This window comes from Aulonocara sp. 'chitande type north' Nkhata Bay, linkage group LG20 (assembly GCF_057382095.1).
Source record: "Aulonocara sp. 'chitande type north' Nkhata Bay isolate Kocher_YH1m ecotype deep benthic linkage group LG20, A_spYH_male_GT1.1, whole genome shotgun sequence".
Lineage (NCBI taxonomy): Eukaryota > Metazoa > Chordata > Actinopteri > Cichliformes > Cichlidae > Aulonocara > Aulonocara sp. 'chitande type north' Nkhata Bay.
In genome coordinates, this window is record NC_141363.1 from 28,942,724 (window position 1) to 28,969,748 (window position 27,025).

The window sequence follows — 27,025 nt, forward strand, 5'->3', positions numbered from 1 at the left end:
GGACTGTCTCACCTTGTTTAGAAAGCCCTTGAGCACGCCGGCAGCTTTCACCGACAGAGACCTTGGGATCCGAATGGGCTTCTCGAGAATAACTGTTGGCAAAAAGAAGGATGGCAACAAAAGAGAGAGCGAGTGAATTAAAAGGACAATCGTGAGGAGGGAGAATGATTCACAGTCCAACCTGCCTGTGGGTGACTGTGTCTGCTGCGTGGGAGGCAGAGAAAGGGCGGAGATGCAGAGGACACTGTTCTATTCTCTCTCTCACACTTTTTGTGGTCTACTAATAGCCTTGAGACTCCCACAGCTAACAAGAACAAAATGCAGTAAAAACAGTTTCTCCCTCAAAACCCAAATCCAGAGATGAAGAACTGCATCACAGCTCCTTTTTAAACATGCTATTCACCCATTTTATTATTATTTTAACCCAGTGTGCGTGAACACTCACCGTCTGAGATCCAGTTTCTCTTAAACCCAAAAGACATCTGCACCCAGGACAAGGCAAACAGAAAAAGAGGAGAGATGTGTTTTGTGACTAGAAAGACGGGTATTTTACTAGCTCGATGTTCCACTTAACTCAAGTTTTATTTATGCAGCACAGAATCACAACAGCAGAGCCTTTAAGGAGCTTATCCTGTGTAGATATTACAGAACTGACAGTAAAGTTGACCTTGAGATGTGCTGATGCTCTGAACTGCAGATCTGATGTGAGAAATGAAAGTTGTCCTGTTGTGCATCTATAAAATAAAGTCTTATTTATCTGATACTGCTGTGTGGTGCTGTGCCTTTGACCAGGTGATTAAAGTTGATGGTCAGCTGTAGTAGAAACAATCAGACAGGTAGTATCAGGTGAGTCATGACACTTAGAGAGAGGAGAACTCCCAGTTGCTAGTGGGAAAACTCATTACAACGCAATCATTATGCCAACGTTAATGACAAAACCTTGGCAAGAATAACGGGCCAGTTTCATTGGCTGCACATTCAGGGGTCGTTGTGAGCATCCTGACCTGAATGCCACTGCAGCCTTTACAGGTGGAGGGTCCATCTGAGCAAATTAGCATGGACCTGATTGGGCCATTTCACCAAAGTCAACATGGGTATCAGTGTGCCGAGCATTCAAAGCCAATAGTAGCACCTACCCACTGGCACACTGCTGGCCAACAGCATCAGCGGCACTCTTTACTCCAGGGATGCAAATGTCATTTCTGATGGCAGACGTGTTTGCTTTGGCAGGGTGCCCTGCCTGATGCAACCCTCCATATTTATCGAGGCTTGGAAACGACACTAGGAGTAAACCAGCTCGTGGTCTCCCTGGCAACCACGGAGCTAAGACAAACAAAACATGTCAGCAAAATCAAATGATTGCTGGTGTTGACCTTTTCATGATTTGTTGAATAACTAGAAAGAATTATAAATGATACCAACAATAAACATTTCTGGTTTATGTCATTTTTTAAGAAGGAGGCCAATTACATGAAAAGGGAAAGACCATCTCTGAATCGAGGAGGGGTACATCTGTCACCATCTTACAATGCTGTGACTGCAGCCATTCCCCAACTCTGTGTGAATGGGACTCATGGACATTGATCAGTGGGCTTTGATCAATTTGCATATTAATGATCATAAACTGACCTCCCAGCCCATTGTTAATCAGTGGGCTGGTTTCAGTCATTGTGCAAATGTGCTGTTTATAAGGCTGGAAAGCTGCAGTCAGCTGAGACTGAAGAAGTCACCTGATGATGAGGAAACGTTTGTCCCACTGAGAACGTCCAGATGAACAGAATCAAACTTCTGGGAAAATGTTCAATTGCTCCCAGTAACATATCAGAGACACAACAGAGAGATAATCAGTGTTGTTCACCTCATCTGTCAGTGCTCATAATGTTGTGCCTGATTGATCTCTCTGTCACTGTGTTTACATATTAATAATCTTTTAATCTTGGCAGCCGACCTGCTTCAAACATGGACGTGTTTACTTGGTTTTGTTTCTTCAGACAGAAACTGTTGTTATATCATGAAGGTAAACTACATCATTTATCACTTATATATATATATATATATATATATATATATATATATATATATATATATATATATATATATATATATATATTTTTTTTTTTTTTTTTTTTTTTTTTTTTTTATTGTTGCTATCCTGTTGGTATACACAGTTGTCTTTCTGAAGCCAGTCTTAAACCATGACGCCTCCTTTCAGTGTAAAGGAGAAAGCCCAGTAAATTCTCTCTGTTGTCTGCGTTGGTTCTGCTGAAAAAATTTCAGATATTGCTAGAAAACAGTGAGTTGAGACGGCTGATGAATGCCAGCTGGAGCCAAACTGACATGGGGGGTGGCTGCCATTGGCCAGTTTTAACAGACAGATAGTCTGCTGTATTAGCCCATTTTATTTTCACTTCAGCTTTAAAAGTACAGAGCAAGCTTTACGTTACACGTGTCTGAGGTTTAGATTTAACCATTACATTCAGTTCTTGTACATGTTAGCTGTGAATACAGCCTTGTGGCTGATTCCTGAATCAAATGTTTCTGAGTGTCTAAAGCTCCAGGGTTAGCATGAGGTGCACAGATACCCAGAGTAAGGCCTGGCTCAGTCTAGCTCGGCGGCATATGGCTGGGAGCTCCTATAGTGAAGGGTTGGTTTCCATTGGCAGGCATTGATCCAGGAACCTGCTGCTGTACCGGTAAGGCCGCCAGGAGGACGGTGACAGATGCTAGCTGTGGTGCCGCACTATGCTCCTTTGACACAATGTGTAGTATGGAGGAATTTCTGTCACAGAGGACAGTCTGGGTGGCTTCGTGCTATGTAAAGAGACCATATGGCTCGAGGAAACACATGCAAGTAGAAGTTCCTGACGTTTCTCTATTATAAACATGTGATCACACCAAGGTTATTTTCTGCTGACTTCTACTTCTTCTACTTGTCACTGAGTTTAAGATCTGGGACACTGTAAAGATCTGCTAAAACTCCACCATGATGAAGCACTCTGCTCTGTCTGCATGCGAAGATTAATGACCAGACTGACTGTGGATCGCTTCATTACGCACAAAAGTTTAAGTTGTGCACAGTTCAGTAACAAGCAGTGGGTATTCTGAGTGCTGTCATTGTGTGTACTTCAGTTCTACTAATGAGCACTGCAAACATGCTGCAGGCCATGAAGAAGAGTGAAAGCAGCAACGTGATGCTGAGAAGGTGAGCAGGTACCAGTGTGAGGAACAGGTTTACGATGTAGTGAGATATATATATATAAATATACACACATATACATATATATGTAAAATGAGGACTCACACGTCTGAAAACGTGCAAAGAACTTGTTGTTTACTCTGTCGGGAATGTGTGTTTGCTACAGCTTTACTGCACTGCTGGATGATGACACTGTGATGTATAGAAGAATGTCGCTCTCTGAATGCTAATCCTTTTGTTCCGCTTGGAAAGGCTGAATTTGTGCATCCTTATCCTTATAGGAAGAGAAATGCAATCAGGTGTGAGCATCGGAGGGAAGTAACTAACACCTCTTCAAGAGATAAAAATCACAACCTGAAACACTGTAAATAAGATTATGATGGATGGAAGATTACTTTAACATGAATGCAGTTCTATCATTTGCATCTAAACTGCATGAAAACATGTCTGACTGCAGCTTCTCTTGGTGTTTTGTGTGTGCTGCACTGGTTTTGATTTGTTACCCAGTGCCAGTTTGAGCACAGCTTGATAGAAACATATAGATCTTCTTCCCCCACACAGTTTCAGTTAGAAATGATTTAGAACGGAGTTTAACGGACGTCAAAACAAAAAGCTGCAGATTTAGACTCAAACTGTAAATGACTGTGAGCAGCTACAGGAGGAAGCTCTCGTGTGCCCTGACTTTTACCAATGAACAGGATGTGCACCTTACTCATTTTCTTCTAACAGATGATGAGATCTTCATTTTCAGATAAAACTGCACCCCCGCTCGTTTTGTTTCATGACGCTTTAAAAGTAACCGCCGTCCATCAGATTTACACCTCCTGATTATGACACAGCGTGTTAGCAAACATGCTCATGAACCTCTACAGTAGCCTCAGTGTGATTGCACACGTTGTGTAAGGGGCGTGGTCTCCGGCCTGCGTCAGTGGAGGAAGCCACGGAGAGAGCCGGCTCCGGGCTACGACACAGCGGCGAACATAAGAGGAGAGCTGGAACCACAACAATGGCTCTCTGTGTGGGTCGTTCACACACATCAGTGCACATGTTTGCAGCAGGGCATCAATCCTGTTCATTTCACTATATTATAATATTCAAACTCACCCAGCCCTTTTTTATTTTGGAGTCATTAAGTCGAAAGAATTCAAAAAGCCAAAGTGCAGATTAGATTTCCTCGACCTGTAAAAGCTCCCTGTAATCTGTAGACTGAGTCATTATTGATGATGATCAGTGATATCTCCTTAAACAACAGGCTTGAGTCTAACAGTCAGTATTGATCATTGGTCTGGCTCACCCTGAAAGAGGTACTCCTCTGTGTTCATGTCAGGATTGTCAGTGATGATGTCGAACGGGGACCTTCCAGCCATCATCTCAAACATCAGCACGCCCAAAGCCCACCAGTCCACGCTGAAGCCTGGGATGAACATGACATCACATTCAGAATGGATGTGACATGTGATCAATAAGCTACAAACCAGAGATGAGAACAGAGGTCAGGTCTCTGTGGTGTTTGGTACACTACATGGCTCCGCACATGTACAGACACACAACACGACATACTGCAGTGTGGACAGGCTGACACACGGCTAACGTTAGAAAGAGATTTAAAGACACACAGAAAATGTCACACATGCAGGAGTTACTGCCGTATCATATACATACATATATGTTTTTATGATGTTACTTAATAAGGTAGCACAGGAGCACATTTGGACCAATTAAACACATTCACATGTATAACATGAAATGTTGTTAGGCAGCACATATTAGTTTGTAATGGTCTGTGAATGGCTTGATTTAGTAGGACTGTCAAAGTGTAACCCTTTACACTGCTCCTGTACTCACCATAGTCTTCTCCTCTCAGGATCTCAGGCGCTATGTAGTTTGGAGTGCCACAGAAAGTACTGGTGGTATCACCTGGTCTGATCCCCTCCTAAGAAGTAGAAGACAGCAGCGTTTGGAGAGATCAACAAGAGCGCGCTAGACCTTCCAGTCAATACTGACCTAATGCATTATTGATAATGCTACAGCTGCCCGCACTCTGTTACCTTGCACATGCCGTAGTCTGTGAGCTTGATGTGTCCCTCGTGGTCCAAGAGCACGTTGTCCAGCTTCAGATCACGGTAGATGATGCCCTTTTCATGTAGGAAGTTCAAAGCGATGCAGATTTCAGCAGCATAGAATCTGTGACGAGATGAGAGGTGAACATTTCCACTCGCACATGAGAACATGTTCAAATCCTTCCTGCACAGCTGCATGGATTTAGTGACAACGCAAATCGATGTTTACAGACCGTGACTAAGAGTGACTCGTCTCAATCGTTCAGAATCGTTCTCCAGCATCTGCTTGTGATGCTGTCGAGCGTTTGTGTTACATTTACAGAAGCTACCCGTGAACCACGGGGTTGGAGGGCGCATGTAAACGCTCTCCAAAGCCTGATAGCATCCACACATTTACTTTACAAAAATAAGAGACGCAGCAGGAAGGTTGTTAGATTTCTAACCTGTGTGTGTTTTGGGGCCAGGTCAATGCAAAACGGCCCTCAGTGCACTAATGCCTGCGGTGCTATATCTAACCTGACTAAATGACTGTTTCTCTTCCTGTTTCTGATTAGTTGTTGGGATTTTTATTGTTCTCCTTTTTTCTTATAATGTAGGAATTGTGAAGATTTGGCCTTGAAGACACAAACACTCATTAGTTTTGGTTGAAACTTTAAAAAGCTGAAAGACCAACAAAAGTCCAGCAGGTTCAAATCTGCAGCAGGCAGTGTTCACCTCTGCAGAAATGTAAGACATGTCCTCCCAACAGCTGTGCACGTCAGTGGGACTCAGCATCTGCTGCAGGACTCTTTGTTTGTCTTATAGAACTAATGAAAACTGGTTTTTATAGCTCTGGCTAAATGTTGGTGTCATGCTCCAAACAGAGCCTGGGACAGATAAGTACAGTTTACAGTTCCCAGAGAAGGACGTCCCCACGTGGCCTCTGTCCTCGTTCCTTGCATATAATTTACTCAGCTGCTGCCAGAGTTCTTAGAAATCTAAAGAAGCCATCGATAACACCTCCAGCCGTGTTACAGTGGGCTTTGTAAACACTACTGTTTACTACTGATAGCTGTCACTGGGTGAGAGGACACCCTGGACTGGGACGTAACTGAATTTGTGCGTCACATTTGCAAAGTGTGTGTGCGTTTCATGCAAAAGCAAAGCCACTGTGTAGTGGCCGTATCTCCAGCTGTGTGTACATGAAGGCCCACTTCACAGGTGTAGTTTATTCCCTGTCAGACGGAGGTCTGTCAGTACCATCACTCCTCTCTGAGGCCACGGCTCCTAACAGGTCAGCATGTGTCAAAGCACCTGCAATACTCTGATACGCTTTGACTCCTGGGTCCACACAAAGTAACAGACATTAAAGAGACCATGTTCCTCGTGCCAAACATTTCTTCTTCTACTATGGCTATTGTTATGACAGCTAGTCTATAAAGCCTTTGTAGTTTGGGCCATCATTAGATGTACTTGGAGTGCTTCTTCGGTGAGTCAGTCAAATGTTTTCTCTCCATGTGTAGGTTGTGTGTATTCTGTCTCTAGGAGATAAGCCTTCATTAAACCTGACAAGCCTCTCGCTGTCTGCTGCTATAAATCTGTGAAACACTGAGGCAAAAGACTGCAGTGGAGAAATCCCACGTCGCTCCCCCACATTTTCACGGTGACAGCCTCCATTGTACGCTGTTGTTTCTTTGTTGCCATCAGACTGATGGAAGCTATGGCCTATCAGCAGCACAATCCCCTGCCCACCAGCCCGCCTCCCCCACGGCGTGGGGGAATGTGGCAGGGCTCTCTCTCTAAGAGCGCTGCTCATGAATATGTACCATCATTATGAGTAACTAACATGCTGCTTTGCATATATACAGCCACTGCCTCCACAATCCAGATTGCATGAGCTGATAGGGGTCCAACGGTGCCTCTGTAAATTACACAGCCTTTGATCCGCTATTTATCAGAGACGCAGCTGGAGCGCCCCGCGAATAGACAGCCACAATGAATTATGGGTGCTCATTATATTTTAAAAGGAGGGTAAAAGTGTTGAGACCTGTTAAAGCATCCTATGAAGCATATCTTCAAACATATGTGTTTAAAAGAAGACACACCCAGTATGAATCTGTAGACCGTCCTGAAAACCGCTGATCTGGTGTGGTTCAGGCATGCAGCTCCTACCTGAGGGCTCTGACGTCTAATACTCACAACACTTTTCACAAAAACAGCTGAACATGAGTCTGCCCGCTCTGCACAGCCGTGCGTTGAACCGGCCCAATGCTGCACGTACACATGGCTGTATCGCCAGAGCAGCCCTCATGATTTCCTGCGTGTAAACTGAGGCTACGTGAAAATATAGGTTATGCTGTCCCTGAACTTGCTCCGCTCCAGGGATGCAGATACAATGGTTTGACCCTTCTGGAAGTCGTTTACCCCAAAATTGTTCACAATTGTACAAATGGGTTTTCTGTGTCATGTCAGTGTAACCAAAATCAAGTGTACCCACTTCAGTGTCATCCTGCTATCACAGAGGCCTCATTTACCACCTCAGACTGAATCAGCTGCTGCTCAGTCTTCATTCAAACATGCGACCTGTTCATAATGCACATGTGGGAGTACACCTAAACATCATGTACCCTCTAAAGATTATCACATTGTGGACAGGGACCATATTTTATGTGGATAATGCCTGGAAGCTGGCGTACATCTGGAGGTTTACCTTGCGTGCTCTTCCGGGAGCTTCCTTTGTCGTTGCATATGAAACATCAAATCCCCACCGTTCACATACTCGATCACTAGAAATAACCTGGAAACAGAGCGAGAACATTTATGAACAGACGTTACATCAAATACTCTCAATATGAACGTTATGCAAATTTTAAAAAAGAGCATTTCTTGCTGGTCTTCATTATATCAAAAGAAAACATGCACCTTGACTCAAAAGCCCCGTTTGATGTTATTTAATCAATAATAAAATATTATTGTATTATGATAGTATTATGGTAGTATTGTGATAGTATTAAGGTAGTATTGTGATAGTATTAAGGTAGTATTAAGGTAGTATTGTGATAGTATTAAGGTAGTATTGTGACAGTAGTATGGTAGAATTGTGACAGTAGTATGGTAGTATTGTGATAGTATTAAGGTAGTATTGTGATAGTATTAAGGTAGTATTAAGGTAGTATTGTGACAGTAGTATGGTAGTATTGTGACAGTAGTATGGTAGAATTGTGACAGTAGTATGGTAGAATTGTGACAGTATTAAGGTAGTATTGTGATAGTATTAAGGTAGTATTGTGATAGTATTAAGGTAGTATTGTGACAGTAGTATGGTAGTATTGTGACAGTAGTATGGTAGAATTGTGACAGTATTAAGGTAGTATTGTGACAGTATTAAGGTAGTATTGTGATAGTATTAAGGTAGTATCGTGATAGTATTAAGATGCTGGAAATACGACGTGGGTGGATCCTGACATAAACTTTTCACAAATGGGAGTCGAGCGATTGAAGCGACTGAAATGTGAGCCAATAATAAGAGGGAGTAGAAAACACATTAGTGGGTTGCCTAGGCAACCGAAGCCTGGGCTATCCTCTGGTGACCAACTGTCGATTAAAGCAATGCACAACGAGTGAATCTCTTCATATGTGCACGAGGTTTAGAGGTGAGACACAAACGACCTGAGCAGTTCCACAGCATGTGCATGTTACATCGTAACCACGTGTTTCCAGCACAGCCACTCTTCACCTGGCTGCCTGTCTTTTCCTCCTCTTCCCCACCGAAAAATTCATGATGGAGAGTCACTGTGGAGGAAATATAGTACAGCTGCAGGTGGTGCCTGGAGGGGTGTTGCTCCACAAAGGAGACTATGCGGAAATGGTTGGATGAGCAAGTCATTCAGCTTCGTTTATGTAATAACACCTAAAGTGTTCTTAAGATGATACTGTGGAGGACAAATGTGACACTGCATGTTGTATGCATGTCTTTATCCTGTCTTCCTTCTCTCACCCCAACCAATCACAGCAGATGGCCCCGCCCCTCCCTGAGCCTAGTTCTGCCGGAGGTTTCTTCCTGTTAAAAGGGAGTTTTTCCTTCCCACTGTCGCCAAAGTGCTTGCTCATAGGGGGTCATGTGATTGTTGGGTTTTTCTCTGTATGTATTATTGTAGGATCTACCTTACAATATAAAGCACCTTGAGGCGACTGTTGTTGTGATGTATAAATAAATTGAATGTATGAAAATGTCCTTATATAGATTTTGAACTTTTGGGGAAGTTGTCAGTGTTTATTACAAATCATAACAAAAACAATAGTAAAGTAAAAAAAAGTTCAGCTGTTTGATGTGTCAGCTGTTGGTCACGTGATCTTTATGAAGGGCTGTTATGGGTGCAGCCCTGCTGGGTTCAGCACTGTTTGAGGAAAACAGTAAAGTCCTGAGTGTGAACAGTACCTTTAGTCCTCACATCATGAACAGGTTTTAATAGATCTGCAGAACCATTGAATGGAGCACATTACAAATCTGAGCCGTGGTTATTTCCCAACTACAACAATGACCTCACTGTGAAAACACACCGCAATGTCTAATCTCTTTCAATTCAGTAAATTTAGACACACAATGTAAACCTAGTGACACAAACTACAACTCATTTGAACTTTGACCTCGGTGCATGATGGAGCTCCAGGGCTGCCTTGAGCTGGACGCTGCACAGATCACACAGAGTTGAATCAGTGTCAGAGTGCAGCGGCATTGTTGCTGTGACACAACCCTAACGACCCACAACATTGTGCTTTCTTACTAAACACTGAGGCCCAGAAAGCAGTTTGAAGAGTTCACTACGCAAAGTTAAAAAAGGGAGGAGCTTCTGGAAAACTGTCAACCTGTCTTCAGATACGTGTGGAGCTACTCAGGAACAGCCTTCATCTGTTTGTCAGGTCGCCTGAATCTGTGCTTTGTTTTAAACAACGGCTCAAAGCTCATTTTTATACTTCACAGCCGTGAGCCACAGTTTACAGCTAATGTGCGCATGTAGGAAGACGTACGACTAAATATGTGTCTGTATGCTGGAACATATACTTTGAATCTGTGTGTTAATATGAAGTTAGACGTTAAGCTTACTTCAGCAGACTGAGGTAAGAACGGGCCATCGTCAAAGGAGTATTTAGTGAAAAGCACTGTACCCGACAGCGCTCACAGTGTCAGCTTTATCCTCTTACCGACTTTCTGTCTGGAAACAGGAGTGGAGGCCGACTAAGAAGGGATTGGTCGAGGCCTGCTCAAAAACATGCTTCTCTGTCTGCACCCAGTCAATATCCTGCAGAGATGAGACAGACACAGCATGAGACAGATAATGTGGGAACAATCGGTTTGTCAGTAGGCTTTCTCAGACAGATCGATGGAGATACATCAGGTCACTGGTGTCACTGGTTTGAACAGCCCTCACACACAGAATGGGAGATTAATGGAGTGCAAGCCATGAACTCGGGAAACAGAAGAGCTCTCTATTGTCCTTTAACACGATGGCAGGTTTAAGGCACTTGAACCACAGTGGCTTACATTCACTTCCCAAAGTCCATCTTTTATCTACAGTTTGTAATTTTGGACTAAAATACTGCCAATAGTAAGTGACGTTATTACAGGTATGCAATCTACAGTGTTTGCTGCAAAATTTGACATTATTTTGTGACATCAGCATCTCATCGTATCCAACCCTTTATACTGAATCGCCTTTCTAAATCAGGTGTCACAAAATAACAGCTGAAAGCACTCCAACTCCCAGAAGTCCTTCAGAGTACCCAGGATGTCATGGATGCTGCTCAGTGCTTTGCCTGCAGCGAGGACTCTGAATCTGGAGTTAAAGCATCATTAAACTGTGATCAGGTGTGTGTACACTGTGCCGTGATACAAAATTCCTTTTGGTCAAGTCATTACTGCATCCAGCCATTATTATTATTATTATTATTATTATTATGCAAAATAAGTCATAGTAACACGTCTGACATTTCAGACTATTTGACTCTCAGTGGAATCACCTTCCTGCTGTCCGTGGATTGTTGTTTGTACAGAAAGTGAAACTTTGTCATGGAATAAAACGTGTCCATGTGGGACAACGTGAGCTGGTCAGATGATGGACGATGCTGTAGTTATAGGACGCTGGTCCTCAGCCTATATGTTGAGCAATATTGCCATCTAGTGGACTTTCATCACACAACCACAGCACAGTCAGTAGGCTTTCTGTATTCAGGCCTATCTCACCTCCTTACCAATCTCTCTCTCTGTCTTTCTTTTAACATATGTTTCAGCTACGATGTTCTAGGACTACCTGATGACTTTTGAGGCAGAGAAGTCACAGAGTCTAAAGAACGTGATCAGAGTCTGTTAACTTAAGCTAAGCTTTGAGTTATCAGACCAGCAAGCCAGACGAGTCGAGAGCAAGAAGTGAAATCAAAGTAACACAGAAAACAGAGCTGACTCAAAGTATTTCAAAGTCACTGAGTCTTATTGTATCCACAATCCACCCACAGAAGTCACGTGTTGTTTCTAAGGTTATGATCAGTCCTGGAGGACAGGGAGCTGTCAGTACTGCTAACGTACCATGCAGACAGACTGTGTCAGAGACACTTTCAAAGAAAGCTGCAGGTGTGGGCATCACTCGTGGAAAACGAAACGACACTTTGGCTCTTGTAATGCTTCTGTTTCTATGAATATAACATGTTTTTGCCTGTGGAACATTATTTATGCAGACTTCATGTTCATCTGGTTATTCATCCCTGCAAAGAGGATGTTATACCCGGATTTCATCTGCTGCTTTCAGTCACCCACTCACTTCTTCCTCCTCAGCAGCTCTGTGCCACCTCCACTCCAAATTTCCCCTTCTTTGTTCCATTTCCTTCCAGTGTCTGGCTCAGTTCCATTCCCTTCCTTTAGCCAATCCCGATTCTCATATTTTCATACCTCCCCACTGTTTCCTCGTCACCCTTCACTTCCAACTTTTACCCTCCACTCTCCTCTGAATATTGACCTGTTACATAGTCTAGTGCTCCTAAATCTCTCCAGAGCCCTGCTGTCTCCATGCAAGGTCAAAACAATGAAACAGACAGCGTGCAAAACCAGCTGCCCTCTGAGTATTCGAGAAAATATAAACAGAAGTATTGAAAATTCCCCACATTCTCAATGAAATGTGTCCTGCTGTCCACCACTGGTCCAGTTCAACCCTACATGTAAGACAGAAAAAAGCGGTCCGTGGCTGGGATGTGCCAACATCACAGATCCTGACATCATCTGTGTATGTGGACTTCAGTGGAAATCACTGGGTGCTGAAGCTGCTGTTTACACACTTTTATACAAGAATTTACTAATGTCTACCAAATCTGTTCCAAAGCATTTCAAAAGGAAAACAGCAACAGCTGTCCCCACGTAGGCTGATTTATAGAGTTATATCCCCTCCTGAAGGCAAACATTACACTTCTCAGTCTTTGTGCTTAGAAATCTTTGAAACCTTCAGTGTTTAATGTTTGTAGTTTTCCTTCTCTTGTTTTTCTTTTACGCTTGCAGCTGTGGTGGTTAATGTTTTCAGTCAGTTGTTCTGGACTGTTACAACACAATGAAGATGGATGAAGCCTCCAGGTCTGAAAACTCACAGCAGTATAAATCCTGCATTCTCTCCAATGTCCAGCAGGGGGTGCATTGCCTGTTGTAAAACTAACTAACCCTAATTTCCTTCGGGATTAATAAAGTATTCTGATTCTGAATAGTACAGAAGTCAGTGAGAGACACTAACTCTGATGTTTTCAATCACTAACTCAGTCTTCTGTATAACACACGGTGGTCACATTGTAAATTCAGGCCTGTCAGTGGGATGCTGCACAAGAAACCTATTGTTGTAAAGCATATATTTTATACTTATTTGATCCTCTACAATAAACCGAGGATTCAGGCTCTCACAGACCAGCTGTGCGCTACATATAATACAACTACTGTTTACAAAGCACACCTGTCCACAGAAACCCATGGGAAGACCAACAAATGTCAACCAATGTCAGCCTCCTTAAGGCTGGAATGCAGCTGGATAGGGTAGTAGTAAGACTACACACCTTTGGAGCAGGAGTCGCAAGTTTGATTTCCACCCAGTATCCAGTAAGGGTCCTGGCTAGACCCCCCATGCTAAAACCAGGCCTAAACTTGTTAATGATCTAAAGGCAGCTGGCACCACAGTCACCAAGAACACCACTGGTAACACAACACACAGCCATGAACTGAAGTCCTGCAGCAAAGTCAACCTTCAGAAGAAGGCACGTGTCATCTTACATTTGTCAGTGAAGATCTCAATGATTCAGAGAAAGCTCAGGAGAGAATGCTGCGGACAGATGAAACAAAGAAATGAGGTTTTTGGCATCAACCCACCCTGCGGTGTCTTGGAGGGAAGAGAAGTGCTGAGTATGAACCAAAGAACACCAACCCCACCCTCAAGCACACAGGTGGAAATATTATGCTTTGGATGAAGCCGTGACCTCCACTGGACACTCAGGACGGGTCATGGATGGGTCTTCTAACAACAAAGAAGTGTCTAAAGGAAACACGCACTAAGGTCATGTATTGGCTTAGCCAGATTCCAGACATTAATTCTTAATTAAAAACCTGTGGAGGGAGGTGAAGCTTCACGCTGCCAAGCGGCAGGATTTCGAGAGTTTCTATAGAGAGGAGTGTGCTAAAATCCCTCCTGACATGTGTGCAAACCTGGTGACCAGCTACAAGAAACCTATTACTGCTAACGAGTACTCATGTGGTTCTAGGGGTTTAAGTACTACAGTCAGAGTTTCTCCGGGTGCTCTCACCTCGTCGTCATGGACCAGCTCCTTTTTCACCACCTTCATGGCGTACATCTGCTCGTTCTTCTTTAGCCGCACCAGCAGAACTTTGGCATAGCTGCCTCGTCCTATTACTCGAATCAGGTCAAAGTCAGCCAGCCCGAGAGCCAGTCCCTGGGATATCTTAATGCCATCGATGCCATCAACTACTGCTTTGATATCCTACAGGGGCAGAGGTCAGAATAGCATCAATAGCATAGTTTATGTAGAAGAATGATCACACAGTCATTTTCAAAGGGAATGGGCAGCTTTTACATTATCAGCGTATTATCCTTAATGAGTCGGTCTTACCTCTGTCTCGTCTTCTGCTTTATTCACTGCACAGTTGTGTGGTAAAAACGGTACTGCAAAACACAGATCCACACCAAACTATGACCATCTGGAGACTGTCGCAAATGCTTTCTTTCCCTCAACCAGCAGAGGGAGGCAGAGCACACAAAATAAAGACCCCTGTTCTTACCAAACTAGGCTAATCCACAAGGGGCCCCAGAGCATCTCATGGGCACAAGTTTACACATAAGCATCTCAGAGTTACATAAGTGATGACAGCGAATGAGAAGTCAAGAGACCAGGCCCACTGGTCCAAGCAGCCACTCTGGTACTCATTTCTTTGGGGACTCGTAAAATGACAGCGGGGGCCACTGAGGGCTCCTCAGTTATAAATTGTACAAGTAGCTGTCGTTTAAGGAAACACTAAAGAAACTGGTGTAGTGGCGCACATCTCTGTAGAGAACAGCACTCTTCTTTATTTTTTATTCACTCTCAAATTTAAAAGAGTTTGTGTACTTTCAAAGAGATGTTGTCACCCTGTTTATCCACAGATATCACAGTTACTCTGAGACAAACTCAAATGCATTCTTATGCTAAATATTTGTAGTCATTTCAAACAAAATTACACTCTATTGTATTTTATTGTAACATTTCTTAGGGCCCACCCAACGGTCAGTTCACCGCCTACGAAGGACCACAGAAGACATCAGAAAGTGTGAAAAGTGTTAAATGTCCTATGTGTTAGAGTCCAAACAGTCCAGGACATGAATGCAGTCAGACTGGGACATGTAGTCCACAGTTTCTAGACGTGCATGGACTGGGTTTGGATGCTGTGTCCAGGATCCCGTCATGCTCTCTGCTGACTTATGTCTCATAAAAATGCAGCAGAGTTCAGAGTTTCCCTTTTTCATCTGGATCTCAAAGAAACCTGCACTCATACAACGATTAGCTTTCTTAGGTAACTCAGTGGCATATAAAAGAAATGCATCTTACTCCCATCTGTGTCCTCTGTGTCATCCAGTGGAAGGTCCACCTCGGCACTCTGGGCATCTGAAGGGGGCTTCTGTGATGGCATGACTGGATCCTGAAGAAAAGATTTCAGATATTCACCTGCATTTCTTTGCAACATGCCCTATCAGATATCCCGTCATGGCTGTGCAGTCCTGGACGAGTGGATGATGGCTCATGTTTACGCTCAGGGCGAGGTCTGTATTTCAGCTCATGGGCAGAAATGTTGCTGCTCTAATGAAGTGTGGGGGTTTCTCCAGAAAAGGGATTTAATCTTATCCAGGAAAAAAGGCAGTGAAGATAGCAGCACAGTCGCGGAGCACATACTCCATTGACTGCATTGATTTTCTGCTCAGGATTTGGGTGATTGGGGTCAAAATTTTGGATCTTTCTGTTTGGCCAGAAGCTTGCATAGCGCTCTAATGGATTGACTACGTGGAGCACACTGGTCTGTGGTCACGCCGTCCTTGTTTTGTATCAGTTAGGATATCACTATATTGCTGGTCTTTGAAGAAAGACTTGTTTGAAAGACTAGCTTGTTGTTTCTCAGCTGTTTCAAAACCATTTTAATTCCTTTTTATAAACTGCTTCACTGATAAGATAAGACATCACTACTTGATCTTTGAATCTCATGTAAAGCAGCACACACACCAAACACAAGTACATTTTAAAGACATTTGTGACAAACTGTTCTGCTGTGTTTTGTTGTTGCTCCTGTGCAGAACCTGTGTGGTTCCACTTGATGCTGAGGCCTGAAGGGTGCTACTGTGACGCAAGATTAGCACAGTATGCTGAGCCCAAAGCAAGAGGTTTCAGTTTCACTCACTTTATTTACACTGAGAGCTGACTGACTCAGAATGACTCCGGGTAATGAATTAACCCTGAGAGAGTCAAACTTCAGTTTAACATATAGAGTTTGAGAGCTCTAACATATTAACCTGATACTTAAAACAACTACTTGTTACACTGTTTCCAGCGTTGGTCTGACACTGTGTTCACTCTGATGGGAAAGGAGATTGAATGTTCCCAAATAGTGCAATCTGATTGGTTGGGAGGGACTTTGATGCAGTAGCTGTTCAACAATCCCTGCCATGGCCTCCACCTTAATGTTTGACAACAGCTTGAGAACATAATTAGTCCCATCAGTAACACTGACTAGCTAACTTTTGCTCTACATTATTAGCCTACTGCTAACAAATTAAAGAGATTAAACAACAGGGCCAGTGTAACAGCTGCTCTCTATCCACCTATGACCAAAGAAGGGTCAATCACTGAGTGCACCTAAGGTTAAAGATTATTCTTTGCATGTCCACAGTTTACACACACCCCTCACTGATATGAGTGTCATGGTAATTTTGGGCTTTTGATGGTTTCTTTGAACGGTTCTTTGTCCAGGGAGGGAAAAAGCTTTCACAATGATCCATGCAGACAACAGGAGCCTCTGTGCAATTTAATGGGCATAATCACATACTCACCATAAGCCTTTGGCAGGTCTGAGGGATGAGTCTGTGACAGCGCTTATGGACCAGCAGTTTGCAGGTGATACACTTGTAGCCCTGACTGCCCAGCCCCCATATCCTGTCACTACAGTGGGCACAGTAGGCTTTCTGTAAGACAAAAACATGCACCCTTTTTAGCAGAACATATATGTCAAAGTCAAACTTTGCCACTACAGGACGGACAATGAGACTCTTCATTGTTTAAATGAGGAGTCTGATTTTCATAGTTAGCCTTTATGGCTGAATAGCACAAACACAGCTGCAAACATCCATGTTTGTAATCAGTATTTATTTTAATACAATTATTATCACGACAGAATAAATACACATCGTTCATTTATAACAGAGAAAATCAAAAGACATTTTCAACAATAGAACTCTGTCTTCATAAACAACAAGACGGAGACTGTGCTGTCTGCTCGTTCACACTACAAATAAAATGTGACAGCAAACGCACTCTAGTGTGAACGCTCAAAGCGGCCCGCATGGGTAAAAGATGTCACACAGAACGCGCTCTGTTTACACCCAGACCAACAGTATTGTTTGACTGATGGCCCACTTGTTTTGGACTTTACGTTTCCCAATTTTACTTTAAGTTATAAAGTTATTTTGTTATTTACATATGGCCTAATAATCATCCTTATTGCTGTTTTAGAGAGGAGCAGTGCTTCAAAGGATAGTTGCAGATTTCTGTCAGAATCTGCAGATTATACAATACAAATTAAATGTTCACGTTTCTCCAACGTTGTCTTCCCAACAGTTTCACCGGATGGCCAGGAAGCGTTCACGATATCTTCTCCAGCGCTGATAATTGCCGTCTGTCTTGTGTCGGTGACGTAAAAGACGGATTTAATGCGACATGACCGTTCAAACAGCAGTCGCTTTCTGAAACATCAGATATGTATCGGATTCAGCACCACATACGAAAGTGACCCAGATCGGATTTGAAAATATCGGATGTGTGCTGTTCACACTGTCATACCATGATCGGATATGGGTCGCATAGGGTCAAAAAAAGTCGAATTTGATGCGCTTTTTCCTGCAGTGTGAACGTAGCCTTAGACATGTCATCACCGCCAACCCAGGAGGGTGATGACATCACACCTTTTTATGGCTGAGGTGTAAAAACTGCAGTTTGTGTTTATTCCTGTTTGTCTAATGTTAATATTTGTTTGATAATCTGAAACATGGAAGTGTGACAACATGTATCTAATACTAATGTTTCAAATGCTGCGTGTGTGAGTGTGTGAGAAAAAGGTGATTGACAATGGAAGAGAGACAGACCTTCATATAAATGTCGGTCTGTCCTACAGAGAAACTGCAAAGAAAGTCAAGGTGTCAGTGAGTCCAGTTTCCTTCAGCATCCAAAGGCTCAGAAACAAACTGACAGGAAGAGGTCTGCAGACCCAAAGATACGACTCAATCAGAGGACAAGTTTCTGAGAGTTAACAGCTGTGTGATAGGTGGCTCACAGGACAACAGCTTCAAGCAGCTTAATAGTGGTCGTCGTAAGAAAGTCTCAGTTTCAGCTGTGAAGAGAAGACTTTGAGCTGCAGGTTTGACAGGACGAGTTGCAGCAAGAAAGCCAGACGTCAGAATAAGACAAAGAGGCTTGGCTGGGCCGTGAAACACCACCATTGGACTACTGAAGACTGGAAGAAGGTATTATGGACTGATGGATCAACATTTGAAACCTTGTGTTCATCACACAGGATCTTTGTGGTCGAGTAGGTAAAGGATGGTTCCACAGTGTGTGGTGTCAACCGTCAAACATGGAGGAGGAAGTGTGATGGTCTGGGGCTGTTTGCTGGATCCAGGGTCGGTGACTTGTACAGAGTGAGAGGCTCCCTGAACCAAAACACGTACCACAGCATTGTGCAGCACCATGCAGGACCCTCTGGTATGAGCCTAGTTGGTCAAGGCTTCATCCTACAGCAACATAAAGACCCAAAACATAGATCCAAGCTGTGCCAGAACTACCTCAGGAACAAAGAACAAGGTGATGAGCTTGAAAACACGGAGTGTCCAGCACAGTCTCCAGACTTAAACCCCATCGAGCTGGTTTGAACTGGACAGAAGAGTGAAACCAAAGCAACCTACAAGGTCCACGTTTATGGGAACTAACCCTACAGATATGGGAGAATATTTGATTTCTATTGTAGAAAGAAGCCACGACTGTCTTCAGCTGTTATATCTGCCAAAGAAGGCTACTCTGATGGGTTAAAGGTTAGAATACACTTTGGTCTATAAACTGATTCCATGATTTCTTTTTTAACTCCAATTACTTATTTGTGCTATGCTTTCATTTCAGAGTTCAATGAGACAATAAACTGCATCACTTTCAATAAAAAACTGGAAAATTTTGGGTTTTCTTAAACTTTTGAGCGGTAGTGTGTATTTTTAAGTGGTTGGATATTTTATATATTTACTAATTACCATGATTTTTAAAATGATAATTATAGTATCTTCTTTTTGCTTTCACGAGTTAATGTGAGTTAATGTTTCTATGGTTTGTTCTGGTAGGAGGTGCTTAAGCATGGTGTTGGTCCAATGCTGGACTGCTGGCTAGTCACCATTAGCCATGGAGTTAGCCCCGAGTTTTATTTCAGCCGAGTTCCTGTAGGGTCACAGACACTACTTCATGCTGAAAATATGGATTTGTAATGTTATTAATACGATAGATTTCTAACTGGACTGCACAACCTCAGCCTCACCCTTTATGTACGTGTCTCTAACTCAGACTCGTCCTTCCTCCTCGTGTCCTCGGCCAGGCCAAGGCTTATTGTAAGTTTACTCTGTTACATGACTTGGTGTGGAGTCCTTTCTGTGTAGTTGTACCAAAGCTGCTCGGTGTCTCTGGGCAGGCTGTCACCAAACCGTCTCCCTGGGAAGTGAACACTTGAGATGCAGAGTGTGTGCTCGGCTGTACTGACATCATTGTAAAGAACAAAGTCCCAGTCAGTACTCTATTACCATGGAAATGCTTCAGCAAAGACTTCAAGTCCTTTTCCTCGAACACTAAACAGAGTTAAAGCGCAAACTTTCACCCACACCCAGCCTGACAGCGATGTAAATCTAAGCTTCGGGTTCTTTTTAGGATTTTTTTGGATGATACAAACACCAACATGAGAATAATCACAGGTACAGATGCACCTGTACGCTGACTGGATATCAGCCCTTGACTGACATCAGCATAAAAATACCAAAAAAAACTGACCCATATTTACACTGGTTAAATGATTAAATATTACATGGCCATGATGAGTGTACGTACACGTCTGTACATGATAATACACGCAGTCTCCTTGAGACAGAACAGTGAAACACTGTAAAACTGACTAAAGTTGCTCTAGTTTCTCTGGTGCATCAGAACGGCTCACCCCAAACGCTGTCCCTGACTTAGCTGGATCTCACTGCTCTGCGCTGCTGCAGAGCACATACATGTGGCTGTACGGGGAACCCTGCAGTGTCAGGCTCCAGGACATTAGAGGACAGTAAGTGGTGTATTAGTGCACACCACTCTTCTCCAACATACTGACTCTGCAAACCACACCTTGGCCTCTGCCACTGTTAATGTGATGATCAGCAATGTTTATGATGACTCGTGTGTATTCTTGTCATCTACGTGGCAGCATTTGGTGTTTCCAAGACTCAGAGAGGTCACCAGCTTTTAAGAACATGTAATAAACCAGTCAGAATAAGCTGGGATAGAAACCAGCACAGGGGAGAAGCATCTCTCAGAGCTGTGCTTGTCACGTGGAGGTCCAAAGTCCTGCAGCTGCCTGCAGCTTCAGATTAAGGAGCAGAAGGCGCTTTATCGATTGATCCCAGCAGGCAGTGGTACAGATCGTGCGAGTGCCCGCACACTGACGGGCCTAATATTGCTGAGAAATGATGTGCTGTCTGCTTTGCTTTTAAGAAAACTCATCAGAGCAAAATAACTGATAACACCTGCACAGAATCAGGCCGTTACAACAGCAAAGCATCATTTACAGAATATAATGTGCCCCAGAAACCACCATCCTTACTACTGTACTGAACTCCAGCATGGTACAGTTACAGGATGCCACGTGTGCAAACAGTCCAGTCAGAAAGTTTCCTCACTACTAAACACTCCAAAACTGTTAGAGGTATTATAACAAAGAGGAAGTGATTGGGAATGACAGCAACTCAGCGACAGTGATATGGCACGTAAAACCACAGAGTGGGGTCCAAGGATGCAGAGGTCGTGACCTTCATATTAGCTGAAGAACAGCTTCATGGCTGAGCAGCTCCATCCAAGCCTTACACCACCGAGCTCAAAGCAAAGCCTCACATGCATTTCAGCTGGCAGAAGCACAGAGTAACAAATGGGAACTGGTCTGATTCTTACAAAACACTTTTCTACTCTCCCAGAGAGCTCAAAGCACCTCAATACAACATGCTACATTCACCCATCCACTTCCTTCTATGGCTTTAAGTGCTTACTAACCCAAGGGAGACAGGACTCGAACCCCCAACCTCCGATCACTGTATGACCTGCTCTACCTCCTGAGCTACTTCTCCATCTGGCAATTCGATGGGTGAATATGAGTTTGACGGTTGCCATGAGAACGGTGCTGATCTGACTACATGTGCCAGGTTTTAGGTTTGGTGTAGGAGGTATTTTCGTGTGGGGTTGTGTGTCAGCAGTTTCCTTTAAAGAAATGCTTCAGCATACCAAGACATCTGGGACGACTTCATGTTTCCAACTTCGTGGGAACAGTTTGGGGATGGCCTCTAAGACTGCACACCAGTGCACAAAGCAGCTCCATAAAGACATGACTGAGCTGACTGGCCTGCACAGAGTCGTGACCTCAACCCAAGATCTCATCCACCTTTGGGATGAATCAGAGCAGCGACTGCGAGACACTCGTGTGTGCTGTGTCTGACCGCACAGATTCTGGAAGAACACTCAAAAATCCCATAAACACTCCAAAAGCTTCAACATTCCCAGATGAGATGAAACTGTTATAGCTGCCAAGGTTGGGCCACCATCATATATGAAACCCTATGGATTAACAATGGGGTGTGACTCAAGTTCATATGCATGTGAAGGCAGATGAGTGAATACATGTGGCAAACCTGTGTCTGCCTGAAAATGGCTTTGTTTTAAGCCCAGTGCCCAACACCTGCAGGTCCTGTATATGGATGCTGTTCACTGAGGATACAAAGGTCAACCATGAACAACTCTCTGTCCCACTCCTCATGACGCCCAGTGTAACTGACGTCACTGTGGGAAAAAGACCAGGCTAGAAAGCTAAAGATACAATATAATATACTTCATCTGATTCGGTTTACACATCTGTAACCAGCAGTCACAAACATGCTCCTCTCACGTTTGAGCTAGCATGTTTTGTGTTTGCTTGTGTGGATTTTGTTCCATGAGAGGACGCTGTCAGTCATCCTCCAACGCCGTCCTCATCACATGGGAAACAGGAGCTAAAGACAGCCCACGATGTCAGAGGGGAGAGAGCCAGAGAGCAGCTTTGCCTCTGAAAACATCAGACGGAGAGGGAGGGACGCAGATGTAAAGAGAGAGAGTGAGAGAAAGGAGGAGAAATTTGGCCTACTTCTCCTCAGCTCTTATTTATATCCTGAGGACAACACAGTAACCAACCAGAATCCTGGGAGCTGGCATAGCAACAGTCACACAAGTCCCAGTCTGAGAGCCAGCTGTTTAACAATTCAGGCGCCTGCTGTTATGAATTCATGAAGGAAACAGCAGGAACATCTCCTGACTTGATGTACATTTCCTAATGTGCCCCAATCTATAAATCTAAATATCTATACACAACACTCCTTACATGCCACAGCTGCACAGTCTTTGTATGCTAAATTAGTTAAATGCCTGATTAATATGCACCACAAAGCCCATGAAGGTTCAGTAAAACTAGGAATGTGAAGCTGTGTGTCTCACTGCCTCGTGTGTTGGAAGCCATGACAAGCCGAGCTCACAGAACTGCTCAGGCTGATGCTTTCAATATGCTGTCCAATCAAACTGATTTACCACATGTGGAAAAGACTTGAGTGGTGACAAGCAGTGGGCAGCTGGTGAATACATGTGTGCAGCGTAATGTTTGGCTTCTAATAAAGGTTTAATCGTGTCACCGTGGCAGGATGGGTATTACCTGTAAGAGCTGTGGAGTCACTGAAAGCATTTTAGATTAAAGCTGTGATAGAAGTAAACGTGACTTGGTGTAGTGTGGGTTCTGTATGTTCCCATCTTCACAGCTGTGTGGGTTCTCTGGGGGTACACCAGCTTCCTCTCACAGTGAAAGACACACATGTCAGGTTAACTGGTCATTGTGACACTGGCTGTCGTGAAGAATGGGAGCACGGCTGCTGCTCGCCTACCTAAGGTGGAACCACCTCTGGTCCAGTGATGGGGGGAATGGATCGAGAGATTTGTGCCAGGAATCTGATGAAACCACCTGTACACTATCCCACCCACCTGATTGTGCCTCTCAGTCTACATCCTACCAGCTTTTATCTTACATCCTGGAATTCTGTCCTGGATGGTCTCTGGAAGACCTCTGCACCATATCCCCACTATCACCACCATGGAAACCAGTGAGCTTTTATACACCACTGCCACAGTAATGCCAGAAGCACTTGAGTATAAGATAAAGCTAGAAATGCAGGCAGATGACACCCCCTGTGGAGAAAAGATCGCTGTCAGGCTGTTAGCAGCTGAGTGTTCAGCTGTGGTGAACACTGGGCTATCTTGGAGAAAGTTCAGCAGGATTACGACAGGAAACGACCGTGGATGGAATATTTCCTCCCACGTCACTCTGCCATGGTGGTAGATGTGAGGGGTTTAGGGGAGTGTTCCACATCTGCTTTTCATTCTATGCAGCCAGGCAGGAGACCTGTCTCTGCTCATCCTCTCCTAAACCAGTGGTAGTTGTGCAGTGTCAAATTCATTTACAGTTCTTAGAGTTTGTTTTGTTTTGAGTTTGTTTGTTCTGTCTCTGTGGTGAGTCTGGGTCCCAGGGTTTAGATCCCGTCGTACTGTTTCTACTTCCCTGTGTCAGCACGCTGTGTTCCTCATCTGTTGTTCCTAGTCTGTTACCTACGGGGTTTCCTCAGTGTATTCCTGGAATTCCCAGTGTTTCCCTTGGATGTTGAACTTTGTTTTGCCACTGTTTTGGATATAAAGGTTCTGCCAAGTTTGCCTCACAAATTTACACTTGGGCCCATTTTTTGGTAAATGGTAAAGGGACCGGGTCTTACACAGCGCTTTTCTACTCTGAGCACTCAAAGCACTTTATACAACTTGTTCATTCACCCAATCACATCCATTCACACAAGCACTTGTCTGGGTTTTCAGTGCTACCTAACTAACATTTATACACGTTCACACTCCGATACTCAGACACACTCGGTATAGTATCTTGCCAAAGGATATTTGGCATGCAGACTGGAGCAGACTGGGATCGAACCCGCTCTACTACCTGAGCTACAGCCACCCCGTGCTTTCATGAGGTGCTTTCACACCTTCATGAAAGCACCGCCAAATTAATTCAATAAATATCCTGTCTAAATATAAAATCTAAATCGTGGATATTCACTTTTAAAAAAGATGGGTTGTTCTTGTTCTATATTATACCTAACTATCAGAGCTGCTCAGTGAGTGGGTCATCAGAGGTGTGCAGGTATCTGCACATAGGCAGTAAGGGCTGGGTGCATCTCCCCGCCTCCTCAGCAGTTCCTATTAGGGTAAGATGCATTAGTCCCGGAGACTCTGGGCAACTGGTCCTGTTAAAGCTTCTGTACACTGTGTAGCAAGTCCTAAACCTTTATGTCATTCTTAGGACCTCAGTGCAAATATTAAAGGTCCTGAATGGGAACATAATCAACATAATCAAGGCAGGGATTACACTTTCTCCTACATATTTGGTATTTTAAGATGAAAACTGGTCTTATTTGTATAGGCAGCAGTGAAACTGTACACGACAGCAGCATGAAGCGAACAGCAGCTCTCTCACTGTGACGATAGTTGTTGTATGTCACTATTAGAGATGGCACGATACCACTTTTTTATGTCCGATACCGATATCATAAATTTGGATATCTGCCGATACCGATATGAATCCGATATAATGTTTTTTAATCAACAAAACTGTTTTTTAAATATCTTGCTGCATTTTGTATAAGTTCATACTCAAGTTTAAAACAACAACTACACTAAAGCTATTCTGTTATACCTGTATGCAAAAAAAAATATTTCATAGTTCAGCAATACTGATCAATCTAATAAACTTAAACCTACACCATCCTCCCTATTCTGGTATTTTAAAGAGTACTTAGCATAAATATTAAGCAACCTAACTAATAGGGTTCCAACTCCCAGCAACAACAAAAATAAATAAATAAAAAATAGGGAACCACCCCTCACGCTCCACCTCATGATGCTTAATCGCCGTAATCAACCTTAATTTGATGCAGTGTGAAAAAAAATGCACAGAAATCAATTATTTTTCAAGAAATATTAAATAGATTCAACATCTTTCTTCAACAAAATTGCAGACTGCACAGATGGTACCTTCCCAAAGGAAAAAGTACTATAGCTTACTAGGGTATATATATTAGACTTAATAGTTACTATATACAATAATGGACTTCTATTCATTTTGCATCAAATTAAAACTTTGGGTGTCAGATAATTATTTATTAAAAGCTAGACATTTTAAATGAGAATAAGAAAGAAAAGTATGTCTTTGTGCCCCCTTTTCCCTGTTAATGCCCTATCAGCCCCCCTGGCTAAACTTTGCTAGATCCGCCCCTGCACAGTTACCAGCCGTCAGCTACGTAGAAAAAGATCCTCGAGTAGAAAGTAATATTAAATAAATTCTAACAACAGCTGATCAAGCTTAAACGTGCTGCTGTTGTTCAGCCGCTGGTTTCCTCTTTCTGGTGCAAAGTGGGCCAAAAGCAAACAAGAGACACGGACTCGTGACAGAAAAGCCGATCAGCTGATCGTTAAGCAGTTTCATGATTGAAGTAGCAGCAAGAAGAGGCAGTCGCTCCATATATCGTTTGTTAAGCTTAACGCAGGAATGCTTTACAAACATTCAGAGATGGACTTACACACTTGCTTTACTTCTCTCGGGATAACTTTGTCGGAGATGAAATGCCGGGTTGCTAGCAAAGCTCCAAATGCTATCCAGACCACCGACAGGTCCCGCATGCCACAGCCGCTCTATCACGTGATGCATACTGCTCCGACGTGCTAACGTTCTGAGGTGAGTTACGGCGTGTTGCAAGTTTTGTGAGGTGCTTTCGTGATATTTAATGGATTGGATTACATTTTTTATTTTTCTCCGATATCCGATCCAGTAATTTAGGTCAGTATCGGACCGATACCGATACGTAATATCGGATCGGTCCATCTCTAGTCACTATAGTGTATACCTGCATACAGTTTATTTCTTCATTGAATAAGGCAGAGTGCATCAGTAATACTAACCCCGAGAGCCATAGTGCTGAGCCAGCACGCTGCCTGCACTCAGCTTATCCACTTTCTGGTCCGCACATTAAGACCATCTCACTCCAAGCTGGATTACAAACCAGGAAAACAAGCACACAGCTCTGTCTGTGAAACTGTGTGCACTGATTGGAGGGCGTTTACATTTCCATGATCATGGGCATATTGTCCTGACACAGGAACACCAAATATCATCCTCTAAACCACAGGGCTGGCCTCATTCATCATCATGTTCGCTGAGGCAACATCAAATGGAAAACTATCCCACACAGAGACACCCACTTGTTTCCAGGTCTGAGCTGAGATGAGGGAACCAGCCACAACGAGGACACCGGGAATTATGCACCAGTGTTCAAACAGCTTAGCTGTGAGGTGACTGGGTTACCTGTCATCATTTAAATGCAGGATGTTTATGACACAAACATACCAGTGTAACACACTAAATCATGATATTTATAAATAATTACCACAAAGTAACAGTTTCCCCAACTAAACCTTTTATTTTCACAGTAATAGACAGTCCAGGTCAGAGCCTATATTCACCCTCCTGACACGTCGCTCAGCAGCATCTTGCACTAACACCACTAACTTCAGTAGTTAGCGGTCCTTACTGTGTCTGCTTCAGCTAGGTGCTGTCATTCAGGTGTGTACG

General features: G+C 43.4%; 1 protein-coding gene across 5 annotated transcripts in view; it reads right to left on the minus strand.

Moving 5' to 3' along the window:
- The window catches only part of prkcz (protein kinase C, zeta), a 101,175-nt gene that overhangs the window by 21,134 nt on the left and 53,016 nt on the right, over nt 1–27,025 (minus strand). For all 5 annotated transcript variants that reach the window (XR_015126727.1, XM_086278647.1, XM_086278644.1 and 2 more), the window contains 10 exons: nt 16,842–16,973; nt 15,352–15,442; nt 14,380–14,432; nt 14,056–14,250; nt 10,438–10,535; nt 7,946–8,032; nt 5,245–5,380; nt 5,042–5,129; nt 4,491–4,610; nt 13–92 (listed from right to left, as the gene is read on the minus strand). Coding sequence is in view for 4 of the 5 variants with exons in the window: in XM_086278647.1 (XP_086134773.1) it covers nt 13–92; nt 4,491–4,610; nt 5,042–5,129; nt 5,245–5,380; nt 7,946–8,032; nt 10,438–10,535; nt 14,056–14,250; nt 14,380–14,432; nt 15,352–15,442; nt 16,842–16,973 (1,080 nt within the window). In the remaining variant the exon portion in view is untranslated. The remainder of the gene's footprint in view (nt 1–12; nt 93–4,490; nt 4,611–5,041; nt 5,130–5,244; nt 5,381–7,945; nt 8,033–10,437; nt 10,536–14,055; nt 14,251–14,379; nt 14,433–15,351; nt 15,443–16,841; nt 16,974–27,025) is intronic.